The 17,611-nt window shown below is 37.4% G+C and overlaps 1 protein-coding gene across 3 annotated transcripts in view; it reads left to right on the top strand.

Moving 5' to 3' along the window:
- The first annotated feature begins 1,037 nt into the window (after positions 1-1,037).
- LOC121429139 (trichohyalin-like) overlaps positions 1,038-17,611 on the top strand; it is a 40,498-nt gene continuing 23,924 nt past the window's right edge. For 2 of the 3 annotated variants that reach the window (XM_041626062.1, XM_041626061.1), the window contains exons 1-3: positions 1,038-1,442; positions 9,226-9,619; positions 10,352-10,407. In XM_041626062.1, the coding sequence (XP_041481996.1) occupies positions 1,254-1,442; positions 9,226-9,619; positions 10,352-10,407 (639 nt within the window). In that variant the 5' untranslated portion in view covers positions 1,038-1,253. The remainder of the gene's footprint in view (positions 1,443-9,225; positions 9,620-10,351; positions 10,408-17,611) is intronic. The other variant, XM_041626060.1, reaches the window with a different exon arrangement.

The raw sequence follows: 17,611 nt of genomic DNA, 5'->3' as shown, positions 1-17,611 counted from the left end.
CCTCTTGCTTTGGTCTCACATTTTTCATAGATGGTGTGTCGCATTTAAAATCTAGTCCCCTTGAACTTTGGTTCATTCCACTGCAGATGGGGAAAAAAGAGAAAGCATAAGGGACAAGGGAGACAAAATGGGGAAAACAGAGACAGATAGAGGTGAAGGGAAGGAGATGTATGTAGAGTGAAAGCTGAATAAAGGAATATAAAATCTTCCACCGCCCCTGTCTCGTCTTCTCATTTCAAAGTTTCTGAAAACTAAAATAGTTAGTGGTCAATTGTCACCATTTTCGAAACCAAACATCAAAATATTTTTGATGAGAGAAAAAGAAATCCATAGGGTTGGGTTGCCGTTAGCGCTGCCATTGAAAAAAAATCCATGGGGTTTGGTTGCCGCTATCTGCCATTGCAAGGGTAGACCTTCACCCTATGTATGTAGTCATTTTTTTTTCTGACTTGTGTTTATCACAAATTATATTGAACTAGGGGTGGTGTATGTGCAATGGAGAGGAAAGGCACAATGCCCCCCCCCCTCCACACACACACACACTTCATGTATTTTATTGAATGGATGACTGGTAACATATCTGGATAAAAATATATTCACATGATGGGGCGAAATTTTCTGAAAACTATTTTTTTAAAAAGGGCATTGAAATTCTGTGAGAGTGAACCCCCCCCCCTCCCCCACCTCTCTCAGGTATGCTTTAAGTGATGAAGACTGGAAAAAAAATCTTTATCAAAACAATTGGGTAGAAGTGGGGCAAAGTGCACCAAGCCTTAGCCCAGATAGTGCAAGAAAAATATATTTGTGTTTTCCCCTTGTAAGGGCTATGGATATTGCTAATAAAGGCCCATTTGAGGATTCCAACAAAGGGATTAAATGCCTCTTATTTAAGTTAGAGCAAGGAGACTGCATTTAAACTGCTATCCGGAATCCCTTACTGGTTGTTTGAATAGAGCCTGGACGGCCTCCGGGACGGCCTTCCATCAGAGCCCGGTCGGTATCAACTTTCTTTTTCCATGTACATGTGGGAAGTCAAAGATACCGTACCGTACCGTACAGTAAATTGCAAATGGCGACGTGACAGACAATTTACATTTAACACGCAACATACCGCGTGTAAACTTGACTCCATTCCACATGAAATATTTTATCTATCGTTAGTTTTGCACCTTTTCCGCCTAGTATTCGCAGTATTAACCATTTAACCAATGAGGATCGACATATAGATCAAGTAAAGCTCAACTAGTGATTGTATGCCTAATAAAAAGCCAGCGATACTGATTCGGCCTCGGCTGCAGGCGAAGTCGAAGACAAAGTCCAAGAAGAAGGAGAAGCGCCTCGGAGGACCAGCCCGTGGGAACGACGTGGATATGCCACTGCCAGGTCCCCGTGGTCCAGGGCCAGGAATGCCTGGACTATTTCATCCTTCAGAAATGCAGCCGGTATGTAACTTTCTCAGTGAAACAAGCCATGATCAGTAGAACTAGACCAAAAGCTTCGGTCTCTGTTAATATGTTGGTTGTTCCTCAGTCTGATTCTGAATTCCGTTGCCATTGGCATGCATGGACATTGTTGGCTCCACTCATCAAAGACAAAGTTCAAACTAGAAAAAGGCAAATGAAATTATAAGTATAACTCACTTAGTATAAGTTATAACAGAGTTAGAGACCGAAGTCCTAAACTTCGTTCTAGCTCCATCTGTCTACACTACAGGCTACAAGTACAACCATGACAATGGCCAAATATTACAGGGCTCGACACTAGTGACGGTCCCAGACCGGTAAAAATTGCTGTCGGGCCAGTACTAGCCTAGTAGTAGATTTTCAGAAATACTCGAGAATGAATCGCACGTGTTACTGGAGTAGCATACAGTGTATAGCGTAGCCAGCCACACAACCCACGTGGTAAATTCTCTACTGGCTGCACGAACAAAGCTTGGCTAAACTCTGCCTCTGGCAGAAATCTCTCACAGAACTGTCAAAATTCACGGTTCATAGCTCAACTCATATTAGAAGGCTCTTATAATGTCCATATTTCCTAAAAATTGGAGTAACTTTGTCATTTGTAAGCAGCAAAAGAAGAAATTTTGACTTCTGTTTTGGTTCAAACAGATCGGGTTTCGAGTGATATCGTCTGAATACGTAATAGCCCCACATATGCATTTATGTGTGTTTTGATACACTCGGTTTCTGTCTTTCGTAGCTCTTTGAATTGAGCCAAAATGAAACTGATAAATTATTTATGATTATAGCTTTAGCTAAATTCTTCCTATTTTCTTTCCTTCTTTCTTTTCAATCTTTCTTTGTTTCTTCCCTCTCTTTTTTCATTTTTTTGTTACTGTCTTTTTTAATTTCCCCTTTTTTCTTTAATTTGTTCTTTCATTCTTTTTTTTTCTTTTTTGATATTTTTCTTTCTTTAATTCTTGAGTCCATCCATCCTATATCTTCTCTTCCTTTCTTTCCTTCTTTTTACCCTTTTCTTTCCTTTATTCTTTGTTACTTTCTTTGATTCTTTCTTCCTTCCATCCATCATTTATTTTCCCTTGTTTTTTTTTTTATTCTTTCTTTCAGCCCTTTCTCTCTTACATTCATTCCTTTCTTTCTGTCTTGTTCTTTCCATTTCCCTTTGTTAAATCTATCCTTTTACCTTTCCTTTCCTTTTTTTTGACTGCTAAGCTTGCTTCCTTTCTCTCCTTTATTCTTTCATTCCTTCTTTTCTTTGTCTCAGTCTTTCTTTTTAGCTCATCCAGCCCGAAGGGCAAGATGAGCTTATGCCGTGGCGTCCGTCGTCTGTCGTCCGTCCACAATTTCAAAATGCTACTACTTCGCCATTTCAAGTCCAATTTCAATTCTGTTTGCTTTATATGATAGCACTAGGTGGGGCATTCAAAACTTCTACACAGAATTTTTAAATTCACTAAATATGCTAATTTATGCACATTTTTCAAAATTAACATAAAATGCTTCTTTATTTGTTGACCGATTTTGATTTTTTTGCTTCCATCTGGTAGAGCTTCATGAGGTTCACCAAACTTCTACACAGAATTTTGAAATTTTGACCAGAACAATTTTTATGCTAATTTATGCATATTTTTAAATTCACATAAAATGCTTCTTTATTTGTTGACCGATTTTGATTTTTTTTTCATCCATCTGGAAGAGCTTCATGAGGTTCACCAATCTTGTACACAGAATTTTGAAATTTTTATTAGAACAAGTTTAATGCTAATTTATGCATATTTCTAAAATTCACATAAAATGCTTCTTTATTTGTTTAACGATTTTGAATTTTTTGCTTCCATCTGGTAGAGCTTCATGAGGTTCACCAATCCTGTACACAGAATTGTGAAATTTTGACCAGAACAATTTTTATTCTAATTTATGCGAATTAATTTATTAATTTTTCAAAAAATTCACTTAAAATGCTTTCTTCTTCTGAAAAGCTTTTTCTTCTTTAATTGTTGACCCATTTTTCCTTCCTTCACATCTATCCTTACTTTTTCTTTTTTTCTTTCTTCCTTCCTTCCTTCCTTCCTTTCTTGTATTCTTTCTTTCTATTCTTTCTTTCTTCCTTCCTTCCTTCCTTTCTTTCTTCATTTCTGTCTTGCTTTCTTTTGTCCTTCATTCCTTCATTTTATTTCTTTTTGGGGGGAATGAAAGGCTAGAAAAATAAACTTGCGCCTTTTTTTTATGTTTTCTTTATTTTGGGGACCAGTAGATTTTAGGTTCGGACCAGTAAAAATTTGAAAAACTGGGAATCTACTGGTCCGACAAGAATAGGTTGGACCAGTAGAAAAATGGGTTAGTGTGGAGCCCTGCCATATAATATATTTATGTTATTATGTATTAAGTTCGGATAAAACAGCGAAGTGAAGTTGTGCGACAGCCGAAGTAAGTCACTGTTTTTTCCCCTTTTAAGTTTATTTTCCCCGTTTTGGTGCAGCGAGCCGTCTGTGTACGAGGAGAGAGTTAAAAAAAAAATTTAATGTAAAAAAACTTGAACAGTTAGTGTAGAGGCGCACGGCCAATATGGGAGACTCTCTCCAATAAGGGTGACAATCTCCCATATTGGAGACTTGCAAAAGAAAAAAAGAAACAACACTAACAAAAGCATGATTTTTCCACCCAAACTTTTGTCCCACTGAGGTCAGAAGCCCGTTTGTTTTGTGTGTGGATGACAACAAAAATCCTTAGACAAACAAGAGTAGACAGTTAATTTCTAAACTAGAGGAATCTGCTTACCACATTTTTATTTGCCGCCAAGGTAATCCTTTTGAAGCAAATGTAAACAAAGAAAATTGGTCTCCCAAACTAGAGACTGTCTCTAAAATTGGATACCTAAATTCTTTATAAAAGTCTTTGATATTGGAGATATTCTCTCTCATGGGAGACAGTCTCCAATATTGGCCGTGCGCTTCTACTGTTGAAACAGACGGCTGGCAGCCGTCTGTTTCGAGGATTTTTTTTTAATTCAACATTTTAATTTTTTTCATTTCCCATCGGAAACAGACGGCTCGGGATCATGCAGCCGCCATTATTGCAAAAAAAATCCTGATGGGGCTCTTCGATTTTATAAAAATATATAAAAAGTTCTGCTACAATGAGCTGCAATTTTGGTGAAAAGCGGCTGCAGAGCGCTGATCGATCATTGCCTCTGCGCGAATGTATACCCGTTCCATAGGGATGCATGTACGCACTCACACGCAGGCTACCGGTTCAAGGACCCCCATTTTCACAGACATTTGTAGTGCCAAAGCCCGTGCCGAGGATTCTCCTTTTTTTCAATAAGCCCGCTCCAAAGCCCCCGTTTTTTGTGTAGCCCACGGCACATACCTACCACTTTTTTGGTTGAGTACCCCCCTCGACCAAAAATAATAGCGAAGTGGGGTTGAGATCGTGTTTTGTGGCTAGTATTTTGTTGAGATTTGTTAGTAATTTCTGTTTCTGTTCTGTGCAGTTTGATGAAAAATATGTTTTCCGTGATTTTCCGTTTGAAAAGACACTTTCAAAGGGCCGTCACCGTGAATTCCATGAAATCTCGGAAAATCACTGTGTTCCTACATAGTAGTGGGTATTATAAACTAAGAGAGAAAGGTTATCGCTAAGTGGCAAAAACAAGCGATTTTCGACAGAACTATAGATAAAGACGTTATCGATACAGCCCTAATGGTACATGTATGTAGGAGAGGAGACTGATTAATTTTTCTGCCATTCTCTTCTTTTTTTTCGAGGGGGGGTAAAAAAAAGACAAATTAGCATATAGCCAGAGAAATCCATGTGTAACTACCTTACAATGTTAAGTTACTATCGGAATTGCTGCTGCCTACCCCCCCCCCCCCTTTCCAAGTATGTGAATTTCTTATCTTTTGACAATTTGATGTAAAGTATTCTGTCTTAGACTTTTTTCTTCTCGGACTCACTAATCTCTTTGGTTGATATTCATCCTCCTTTTAAACAATTTAACTGGTTTAAAGATTTTCACCCTACATGTACTGTAAATGAGAATAGTTTTTAGGCTTACATTATTAGAAATAATAATATTAGATAATGAGAGAATAAAATGACAGAATGTGAGGTTAAGGGAGAGTGAAATTTGAAACCCTTGGAACAATTTGTGTGAAAACAGAAAAATCAGGGAAACAATCAATAAAATTAGTATTGCAAAGGATACATGTAAGTTCTTATTCAGTGATCAAGCATTAAGAAAAGCAAGCGACTCTTCATACATTTGTTGCTGAAAGATTATATGTAGGTATTTGTGTAGTTGCACAAGTCACATGCATCTTTAACAATTAACAGTGCCTGTTTGAAAAAAAGTTTTTGATTATCTGATTATCGTTATTGCCAACATGAACCTGGCAGACACAGGAAAAATCATATTTTTGTCACTTTTTACATTTTTTGTAATTAGAAATAGGTCTTGAATAACCTGACAAAGCTTTTTTAAAAAGTGCTTCATTGTGTTACGATGGTTATTCATGAAAATGGAATTCTCTGAAATTTGTTTCACTTTCACAAATACTTTTGCCATCCCATTAGGCTCAGCTCTGCTGGCATTGAGGCATTGAACCCCCCCCCCCCACATGTTCAATGTAGGTCATCATCCCATATGTTTAGCAATCCATGTAGTTAAAATGTCACTTCATTATAAAACCAAAATATGCATTCTCTTACATGTATATTTAAAGGGGAATGAAACCTTTGGAACAAATAGGCTTGTGTAGAAACAGAAAAATCAAAGAATAAGAATAAAGAAAGTTTGAGAAAAATCGGACAAATAATGAGAAAGTTATGAGCATTTGAATATTGCAATCACTAATGCTATGGAGATCCTCACATTGGCAGTGCGACAAGGATGTGTGATGTCACTGATGAACAACTTTCCCTTTGTTGGACTATAAAATACCCTCAAAATGTCTCTTTTTGCTTTTTCTTATGATGATACAAACTCTTTATCCATGATGTATTCTTAAAAAAATATGCATTACATGCCCTCATGTAGACAGAACACATGATTTATGGATAGATGTGATAAAAGAGGCAATTCTAGTGAAATATATACTAGAGTAATGGGGAGAGTTGTTCACAAGTGACATCACACATCTTTGTCGCATTGCCAATTTGCTATCTCCATAGCATTTGTGATCGCAGTATTCAAATGCTCATAACTTTATTTGTCCAATTTTTCTCAAACTTTTGTTGATCCGTTTCTTTGATTTTTCTGTTTTCACACAAGCTATCTTGTTCCAATGGTTTCATTCTCCTTTAATTTGAGCTCTATATGTATCAAGGAAAGCTAGATGCATGTTCATTTACATTCCATACATGCACATGTACATTTATGCTGTACACAGATGGTGACTCGAACGTGATATTGTTTGGGTTTTTTTGTGAAATATTCTCGCGTGTTACTTTGGATTATGTTTTTACAAACTGACAACTATAAAAATTTAACCTAAGTTTCAGTTTAATTTCAAGAAAATGGGATTCATTAGAAGAATATAGATACCTGTACAGCAGAGATGCCAAGTTCAAAAAAATGTAATGCGTGAGATTTTCATGACTCGACGTCTCTGTGCGCGCGCGGCCAGTACTTACACTCGTACGTTGCGAAAAGGTGCGCGTGCGCATGAGATATGGGCTTCAAAACCATGAGATGCACGCTATTCATCGCATCGTATCACGTACTAGCTGTGCGCTGACTGCACTTTTGATTCGTCTCTCCCTTGCCGGGCTAGACGCGAAGGCGGTCGGCCAGTCGTATAATCTGCCGAATAATGCTACTTTTTCTCTTTTTTTTCTGTCGGGTCCCGATGCGTGAGAAAAATGGGTGCCATGCGTGAGATCGTGAGACGGACCCTGAATGCGTGAGTCTCACGCACAATGCGTGAGACTTGGTAGCTCTGGTACAGTGTCAGAATATCCAAAATCTTATCTTTCAAATGATGGAAAAATAACATTACATACGTGTAGTGTACTGTATTATGTGAAAGTATTTTGAAGCACTTTAATATCTCAGAATCACCTTTTTGTAGCGTTATTGCTTCATGATGACTGCAACAATACATGTATGTATTATTTTACTTGTCTAAGTTTCTTCCTTTTTGTTCTTTCAAGTTTTGGCAGATAAGGCTGAGATGAAACTTCTCGACATCTTAGTGATTTCTTTGTCATATTCTATGTAATATATCGCTTTTGTATATTACATAACTTCAAAAAGTATTTCTTGCCCTTTTCTGACCGAATATATAGGCATGGTGTTTTCCAGATTAATTTGTTCAGCTACTGTACATGTACATGTGTTAGACCCTATTGTGTGTTTTTTAGGGATGATAGCAAGATTTATAGGAGATGCTTTTTTTTATATTCTGGTTTGTAATAAATTATCAATAATATTCCCACATTACATGTAGCTCTCTGAATTTTGATTACCGGTGACTTTAATGCACTTTATAGGAGTGCCAATCAGAACATTGCATGACTGTGTAGGATGCATTATAAACTTGACATTCCATGTAGAGATGATTTTTTCCTTTGAAACTTCTGTGGGAACTTCAGTTTGATCACGTCGGAGTTAACCCTGTATATGTTTTTATATCTCCCACTCTCCGACACATCTCACCATTCAGACTCTTTGACCACAACCACTGCACCCTTGGCATTAGACCCTATTGTGTTTTTTATTAGAGTGAGAACAATGCCAATGAATGCCTCATATGGCAGGAACGGACACTGTAGAAGTATTCGTTATTGTTTGTTTTTATTGAATAACCCATTTTTTGTTAGTTGTCAACTTTCAACAATCTTATTTTGAATTCTGATAAAGACTTCTGAAGTGGGGAGAACAAATCAGTCTTACAAAGCAATTTGAAGATGCACTGCTCTGTAGCCAAGTTTTATTTTGGCTTTGAAAATTGAAAGCATACCTTTTTTCATAAGTGGAAGATCCAGTGCTGAGTATCAGTATTGAATTTAAATACTTGTATCACACAAAGCCAAAGTTTATTGTATGGAAAAACTTCTACTCTCATTGGCTATCTAGACCAAGTGTGAACAAGTGGTAATTACTGCTTGATGGGAGAGTATTCCATTCCATCAAGGAGCTTCTAACACAAGGAGCTTCTAACAGCTCCTTGGTCCATGGAAAAGAAAGACTTTCTGTATGTTTGCTATTAGCAGTACTGTTTCTCTAGACCAATTCCCTTGGATGCTTTTCACTGTGGTCTTCTAGTCCAACAGGAGAACCTTGATCTCAAAGCCCTGTGACTCGCTACATTACCCATTGACTCATCTTTTTTTTACTTCTTGAAGGCTTCTGGTCATGGAAGACTTGGACAACAGTGTTCTGAAACCAAAGTCTTCTGTAGAACCTGCAATGACTTCTGCAGAACCAGCAAAATCCTCTACAGTAACTGCAATATCTCCTACAGGATTTTTAACATATCCTTCTATAGGAACTGCAACTTCTGCTCCAAGTGTACTTGGGTATTGGGCACTCACCAAGGTTACTACAGAACTTTCATTCATATGTAGGGTCTTCACTCTTCACAGATGTTCTGTTCATATTAGGAGGGAATGTTTCGTTGAATTACATTGTACCCTGTGCCTCTTTGGTCATACAATTTTAAATGTATTGATTTCCCACCATCTTTCCTGAAAGTGAAGCAAATGAATTCTTGAATATATAAACTGGTCATTGACAGACATCTTTTTTTTCTCTTTTTAGGGCATGATGCACCGAGATGGTCCTAGGTTTCCTGTGCATGATATGGGCGGTCCTGGTCCCGGTCCAAGAATGCAAGGTCCAGGCATGCCCATGGGTAATAACATGATGGGCAACCAACCCCCCTGGGCGCGACCTAACCACGGTCCTATGAATCAACCAATGCTTAACCAGCCTATGGGCATGGAGCAGCATCGGGAGTATGATGCACCTCCTATGCAATACGGCCAGGCACACCAACAACAGAGAATGCCACATCCGCAGCAGATGCCATTTCAACAGCAGAACCAGGGGGTTCGTCCAGCATTTCAGCAACAGGGTCCAATGCCGTTCCCAGGTCCTCAACAGCAGGGACCAATGCCACAGCAGCAGTTCCCTCCAAGCTCTTCACAAAGTGGTAAGTTCATCTGATTAACATGATTATTAAAAGGTCCTTTGGCAAACTTTTGGGATCATGTTAACTTTATGATTGAGTACATAACACTGGTCTTTACTGGATACTAGCACTTGTGTCTTTGTGAGACACTTTCAAGCACATAATATGCAACATTTAGCGCTTAATACAAATGTTTCTAAGCGCTGCATACTAATACCCCGACTTAAGCATGGCTACCATGATCGGGCGCTCAAGCATTCAGGGACTTCCTTCCTACCAGGTACCCATTTATTACACCTGGGTGAAGAGTGGCAAATGTACATGTAGATGAATGCCTTGCCAAAGGACACAAGTGCTGCAGTGGGATTGGAACCTCAGACCTTGTGGCTCAAAATCAGACTTATCCACTGAGCCACAACACCTTTACATGTGCATGTCACCTTGAGAGCTGCTTTTATCTAGAAACCCCTGATATTCTTATTTACTGTACCTATACCTTACCTGGGTAGAGTGTGGCAAATACAGCCCAATTCTTGCCAAAATACACTGATTTAAACCCTGCACCTAATCATGCAAAGACAGGGTATCCACCAGACCATGACAACTTCACATCTTTTATGAAGAAATGATTTTGTAGCTCTCAGAAAGTTCTTAAAAGTCAAGGATCATTGAAAGTTTATGAGAACCCAAGGTCGGGATAATGCACAAATCCATGATAGACTGACATGTGGATGTTGTCTGTTTCTCTTGCAGTCAACGTGACGCCGGGCTGGAAAGTGGGACTGTATGCCAGTGAAAACAGCAAGATGGTAAGAAGGATCCCCATTCCCTTATAAAATCCTAAATATTTTGACATTCATCCGTTTGCATGGTTGCGTGGGTTATGGATTTCACGTCTTGCCTCATAATTCATAAAGCAATATATGTACATACATTTGTACCAGTGTGTTTGCTCAGTTGGTAGAGCATCCGTCTCACAACCGGGAGGTCGGGAGTTCAATCCCGGGCCGCGTCAGACAAAAAGGCATAAAACGATGGGAGTTGCTGCTACCCTGTTTAGCGTTCAATGATTCAAGGGATAGAGCTTTGTCAATCTGGCGCTGCACAGTGGCTGCCGGGCCCACGATGAATTGGGCAAAATGACTTTTCGAGGTATTTCAATTTAGGAATTTCATTATTAACAATGAAATATAGTTTGCATATTTTTCATGTATTCTGATTGATATTTGTAATCTTTGCCTTGCCCACTGTGCTAAGTGGAGACTACATGTTGAGTAGTCTGCAGGCACAGACCCTGATTGGAACTTTGGTCAACAAGTGTGCCTCCATGCAAAGACTAGCACATGCAAACCTTGCTGGCTTGAGCGAGAGGGCCTTCGGTACACAAGGCATGAGTAGGCTGCACTTTCAGACCCTCAACTCGAGTGAAGGGTTTGCCCAGCAGACTAGATGTTGAGAGCCCTGTAGCCCATATCATATAATGTAGCAAATTATCAAACATTTAATTTGTATGCTGGATCGCATTTAATGATCTATGCAATCAAGTGTTGAAATCAGTCCTATGATCCTGCTCGAAGCTGTATGTTATGGAAGTGTCTTCATGATTGATACACATTTATTGGAAATGATATAACGAGAGTAGAATCTATTGTATATTTACATGTAATTCATGGGAATTAACCATGATTTTCATTGGTACATTTAATACAGAATTTTCAACATACGGTATTATAATGAACATATTCATAGTGTATATTCATAGTGTATAGTGTATATGTATAGTGTATATTCATAGTGTACATTTCCTTGGATTTTTGTTTTCACATAGTGCATATTGCAGAGTCTGAAATGAGAGACTACATGTAGATTCATACAGTAGTTCACTCATTTCAAGCTCCTTGCTCATTTATTATGGCTGCTTCTACCAATGGGATTTGGGAGTCTAATCTCCATGCTAAACTTGTAATTTGTAAAGTGTCGAATTTGAGTCTCTGCATGCAGACTACATGTAATATCATTATGTATAATGAGTCAACTGACATTTACATGTACATGTCAATTACATTCATATTTTTTGTAATTTATTGCAACATTATTAAAGGAAGAAAGTGCTTCTAACCACTTTGTTGCTAGCAAATTCTACCACCAGCTCATCTTGTTATCTTTTTTGCTGCTGAAAGCATGGCAGAGATCTACAGGGGGGGGGGGATTTCACAAAATAGTTCAGTATCTTGAATTATAAGTATTGAAACAGGAAAATGGTGTATGTATTTTCTACCTCTTTGACCTGAATACAAAATTTAAAATGGGATAGTTATTGTTTCCTCCTTGTTCACATGCCAACTGTGCTATTTTAGGCCTGATTTATTGTGATAGTCACCTGCTTGACCTTCTAGTTGAATAGTCCAAGGTGGCAATTGACGCCCATCTTGACCTTGCAACGGTTACGCTCTCTGTTTTCCTAGCCACTTCTGTCATTTGTATATGACTAGAATTAGCTTTGTTTCTTTTATCCATGTAGCAGTCTTTGAATTTGATACTGCTGTCAATTTGTTTGTATTGTCTCTTGTGTTCAAAGGTTGTTGTCAAGGCAGTTCTCGTCTTGAATCTAGCAGTGTATACATTTTAGTTTGTCCAAGGACAAGGTGTGTGTACATGAGGATGATGACAACGATGATGGTGGTGGTGGTGATGATGATGATGGTTGTGGTGGTGATGATGATGATGGTTGTGGTGGTGGTTATGATGGTATTGATATGGATAGTTAGTGGTGATGGTTATGACAACAATGGCGGTGATGATGATGAGATGATGATGGTGATGATGATGATGGTGATGATGATGGTGATGGTGATGATGATGATGATGACGACGATGATGACGACGATGATGACGACGATGATGACGACGATGATGACGACGATGATGATGGTGATGATGATAATGATGATGATGTAGGTGGTGCTGCTGCTGGTGGTGATAGTAATGGTGATGGTGATAGTGATGGTGATGATGGTAATAGTGAAGGACCTGAACTGTGATTTTCACCAACAAATTAATTCTCATCCAACCAGATCCAAGGACTTCAGGAGCTATACTAGCAAGAGACCCCTCTGAATCGTAATTTCTCAGTAATATTTAGCCTTTAAAGATCATCATATCTATTCATAATTGTTTATTATCTGGACACATTTGTCCTCTTTGAACTGGACCGACTTCCCAGTGGTACCAAACAAGAAATTAAATGGAATGCATGGATGGTGATGTCCTGCAGAGATGGCATTACAAGCATTCCTTTCTCTGTATCATCTAACAGGGAACCTATGGTCAGAGAATGATGATTGCTCAAGGGGCATCCTGCATTGAATTCCTAAAGTTTCATTTCTTGTATTATAGAAAGGCATACTTAAAGAGAAATGCCAGTAGTTGCAGTAAACACTGATTTCATGAGAAAGTCTGTACAACCAGGCTTAATTGTCAGTATATCATCGAGGATCTAGATCTGGTACAGTTACATAAACAGAACTTTGTGAAATCTTTATATCTACGCTGAAAAATGTTCACACTGAAGATCACCAACACAGATAGGCACACGCGGGACAGTCATTATTATTGCTTGAATAAAGACCCCACAGAAGTGACCGAATCCGCGCTTATTTTGCTTATTTCTCAGCTATTACACAATTTCTTCCAGAATCCTTTGGTACATATTTTTTATTCATACAAACAGACACTTGGGTGGTCATTATATTAGATTCTGTAAAAAGTCATTTTTAGATCGTTACCAATACTGGAATTTATCTTTAAAGTGAATATGGCATTATTGGCATACATGTTCATACATGTATATGTTTCCCCAAGTATTTTTTTGTCATTTGATAGTATGATTAGTGACCCCCCCCCCATAAAGAAAAAATGATAATAAAAAATAGAATAAAATGAAATGAGATAAAAAAAGAGAAATTGATATTGAATAATAAATAAAAAGAATGATAAAAATAGTAATAATAAATAAATGAATAGAAAATATATAAATAAGTACATGTAAATAAATAATGAATGAATTTTAATAAGCAATTGAATTTAAATGAATAATGAATGAACTATTTGATGAATTCATTTGTTTTTTATGGAGTCTGGGTGGGTGTATCATAAATCTGTAAGTCACAAGCGAGTGAAGCGATTTGACTAATGAACCTTTCTTACGGACTACATGTACATGTAAATCAACACCAATTCCATGGATGCACCCACTGGGACTGTTGTGTTGGATACTGCAAGCATGCCGAGCCGCCTGCAGTTTTAATAGGTCATTAGTGATAGACGTCATCACAAAAATTTATTTTGTCAAGATCTCTGAACGTCATTAGGAGGATTAAAGAGAGTGACCCATATCAGTGTCTTATTTGACCCACAGCATTCTCTGTATACATGTATATACATACCCATGGCGTCCGTACACACTAGGTGGTTTCAAACCGCCTCGATCAGAAGAATCCCCGTTAAATTACGAGAACTCTTTAGGCCAAAAAATACCCATTAATCCTGCATTCACACCGCCCTGAAACACACCCTTCGGGATAAGTTCCTGAAGTTACGAGCATGCGCAGTATGGTCTGATAAGCAGGCAAAGGGCGAGATTCAAAATCACTAGCCCAGCAGCCACCCACGGCACCCGCGCTCAACGACACGCTGGGCTTAAAGTTGCCGTAAATCGCTTTCACATTGCCAAAATACCTGCGACCTTAGAAAAATCCCCTCGAAAGTTCTCGTAATTTCGCCAAGTACCTACTATTTTAATAACGGGTATTTTCTTTCGGGGAAATTACCCATAGTTTGCTTTCACATTTATTACCAAAATACCTGGTATTTTCTGACCGGGGTAAATTTCCCGATCAGAGAATACCTGGAACTGACGAACTTCGAGGCAGTCTGAAACCACCCATTTTGTTTGGAGCCTCCCTCTAAATGTCACCATTTTGACACCTCATAATACATATGTGTATATACATGTAAGTATTTCCTAAATTAAAGGTCAAGTCCACCTCAGAAAATTGTTGATTTGAATCAATAGAGAAAAATCAGACAAGCACAATGCTGAAAATTTCATCAAAATCGGATGTAAAATAAGAAAGTTATGACATTTCAAAGTTTCGCTTATTTTTAACAAAATAGTTATATGAACGAGCCAGTTACATCCAAGAGAGTCGATGACGTCACTCACTCACTATTTCTTTTGTTTTTTATTGTTTTAATTATACAATATTTCAATTTTTACAAATTTGATGATTAGGACCTCCTTGCCTGAAGCACAAAATGTTAAAATAATGGAATTCCACGTGTTCAGGGAGGAATGAAACTTCATTTCACATGACAATGACAAGAAAATACAAATATTTCATATTTCATATAATAAAATACAAAAGAAATAGTGAGTGAGTGATGTCATCAACTCTCTCATTTGGATGTAACTGGCTCGTTCATATAACTATTTTGTTAAAAATAAGCGAAACTTTGAAATGTCATAACTTTCTTATTTCACATCCGATTTTGATGAAATTTTCAGTGTTATGCTTGTTGAATTTTTCTCTTTTTATTCAAATTAAGTTTTTGTGGCAGTGGACTTGTCCTTTAAGAGCTCGCATATACAATTTTGTAGCATGAATAAAATTTGAAAAAGTATCTTTTCTTTTTTTCCTCATTGTACATGTACAGACATGCTTGACCCTTTGTAACTTTTGAGAAGTGAAAACATTAATAGATTTTGAACAATTAGGATTTGTTTCCCCCAACTGTGGTACAGTGTACATGTAGGGGCAAGGGGTGACTGTTGGGAAAGGGGAAGCATAACAAGTTCATCCTTGTATACCAGTAAACAAACTTCTTCCAATTTAGAAACATTTTAATTACCTCATTTATCTATAAGTCATGAAACTTGTCATGACCTTTAATAAAAAGTGCTTTGTATTTGCCAGAAATTATGCTACAAAAACCAAATGAGTATTATGTAACAAATAATTCATTTTGGTATAACCTGTAGTGTTAAATGAAATCTTGGACCTTATCAAATTCAAGGAATCCCTTCTTTTGTATGTTTGACACAACACGCTAATTCTCTCAAATGCATTAACAAAAGCAGAATATCAATTATCATTATCATCTGCAGTTCATATTGCCAATATACTTTACACGATCTGACATATCACACATAGGCACCCACACAATATTAGTCTAATCCTGCAGAATCTTTATGAAATGTCCATGTTCATATTCTTTGTATTATCTTTGTTGAAACAAGAAAATTTCTGCAGCTGAAACTGGATACTACAAAGGCAATGATAGTCGTAGAGGATGTTGCAAGAAAGCATGTGATCAATCACAGATTTCTAATAAAAATTTACAAGTGATTTATTGGTTGATTGTAACAGATTTTAACATCCTGTTGCATAAAAATTTCAATAAATTTCATGACATTATGATTAGGATTGATCTTTTTTTCACCCGAAATTGACATGCGATTCTTTCAAGTTTCAACACCATGTTAGACTAAAGATAAGACCCCTTGTTCAATGGTCATGTATTGTACTCAACAAAAGGTCTGTAGTGGGAGACTACACTTTCCCTCAAAGCACAGCATCTTTGTGCGATAGATACATGTAAGATGGGTGAAAAGGATGATGGATCCGACAGATGCGATCCTATTAAGTTCAGAGACATGGGGAGAGACAGCTACAGAAAAGACTACAAGGGGGAATCGTAGCTCTATTTGGATGTACAGTAATCTTATTGTTTTGGGTAAGCCTAGTATTTTTCTTTTGCATTATTTCATGCATGGGCAGTTGTGGTATATGATAATTAATTGACTTAAAAGTACAGCTGATCAACCTATTCTAGTTGCTTCCAATTATAGATTTATCTTTATCTTTTGATCAGTAATACCAGGAGTTGCTACATGTATTTGTCATGGATAATTCTAATACATTTATTGTGTCAGTAGTTGTAGAGTAGTAGTAGTAGAAGTAGGAGCTCATTTGATTCTCTTGTTATTCTTTGGTAGAAGTACTAGTGTTTAAATGAATGTATAAGATTAAAACTGTAAAGCATCATCAAGATGGGTTACATATCCATGTAGGCCTACATGTATATGTTACTACATGTACGCGTATGTCAGGAAAGTGGCATGGAAGTTTGTTCATTTGCTTTGAAAAGCTCCCACATAAAAAATGGACTTACCTATTCCATAAGTAAAATTTCTTTTTAAAAATACCACCAAATAGAAAGGGACCTCATAAAACATTCTATAACAACTTGAGCAGCATTAAATGTTTTTAGATGCTCTTGCAGTATTGTTCCACTTCTTCTTTGGAAAGGTCCAAGGGCGTACTTTAAGTGATTACTGATTTTCAACAGTTATCAAAATTCAAACACAGGAAGTTGCCACATTTATACATGTAGCATTCTAGTGTTTTTTTATCCACACTTTATTCTAGTACCTCGATCACCCATCCACCATCCATCATTCACAATTTGACCCTATAAGGTAGTTGGAATGTACTACCAGTAATGAAAACAGGCTGGCTTGATTGAATCGTGGATGAGAAAGAATGCATTCAAGCGATTTCAATGGATGTGCAGAGTTTTTAGCATGTTTTGACATACGATTTGCAGCCAACAAAGTATTAAATTTGCTTGAATGTGATTATATTGTTAACTTCAAATCTTTGAAAAAAAGAACATGTTCTAAGGGTGAAAAAGCCAAGAGAGCCAGGGATCTGCAATGTTCACATTCACAGACAGTTCTGGGCCCCATTTAATTAAAGTTACTATTATAGTCATTTTGCTATCAAATGGTAGCTACCATGGTAACAATAATAACAGCCAATCAAAATCACAGGTTTCATTGAATTTTCATGTAGCATTAAAACAGGCAGAGTTTTTTTTTTTTCCGTGACAGTAACTTTTATACAACGGACTCCTGGGGCCCGTCTTACAAAGAGTTGCGATTAATCCGAT

This window comes from Lytechinus variegatus, chromosome 15 (genome assembly GCF_018143015.1).
Source record: "Lytechinus variegatus isolate NC3 chromosome 15, Lvar_3.0, whole genome shotgun sequence".
Lineage (NCBI taxonomy): Eukaryota > Metazoa > Echinodermata > Echinoidea > Temnopleuroida > Toxopneustidae > Lytechinus > Lytechinus variegatus.
The sequence above is the reverse complement of the archived record's forward strand: the minus strand, read 5'-3'. Positions and strand labels throughout refer to the sequence as shown.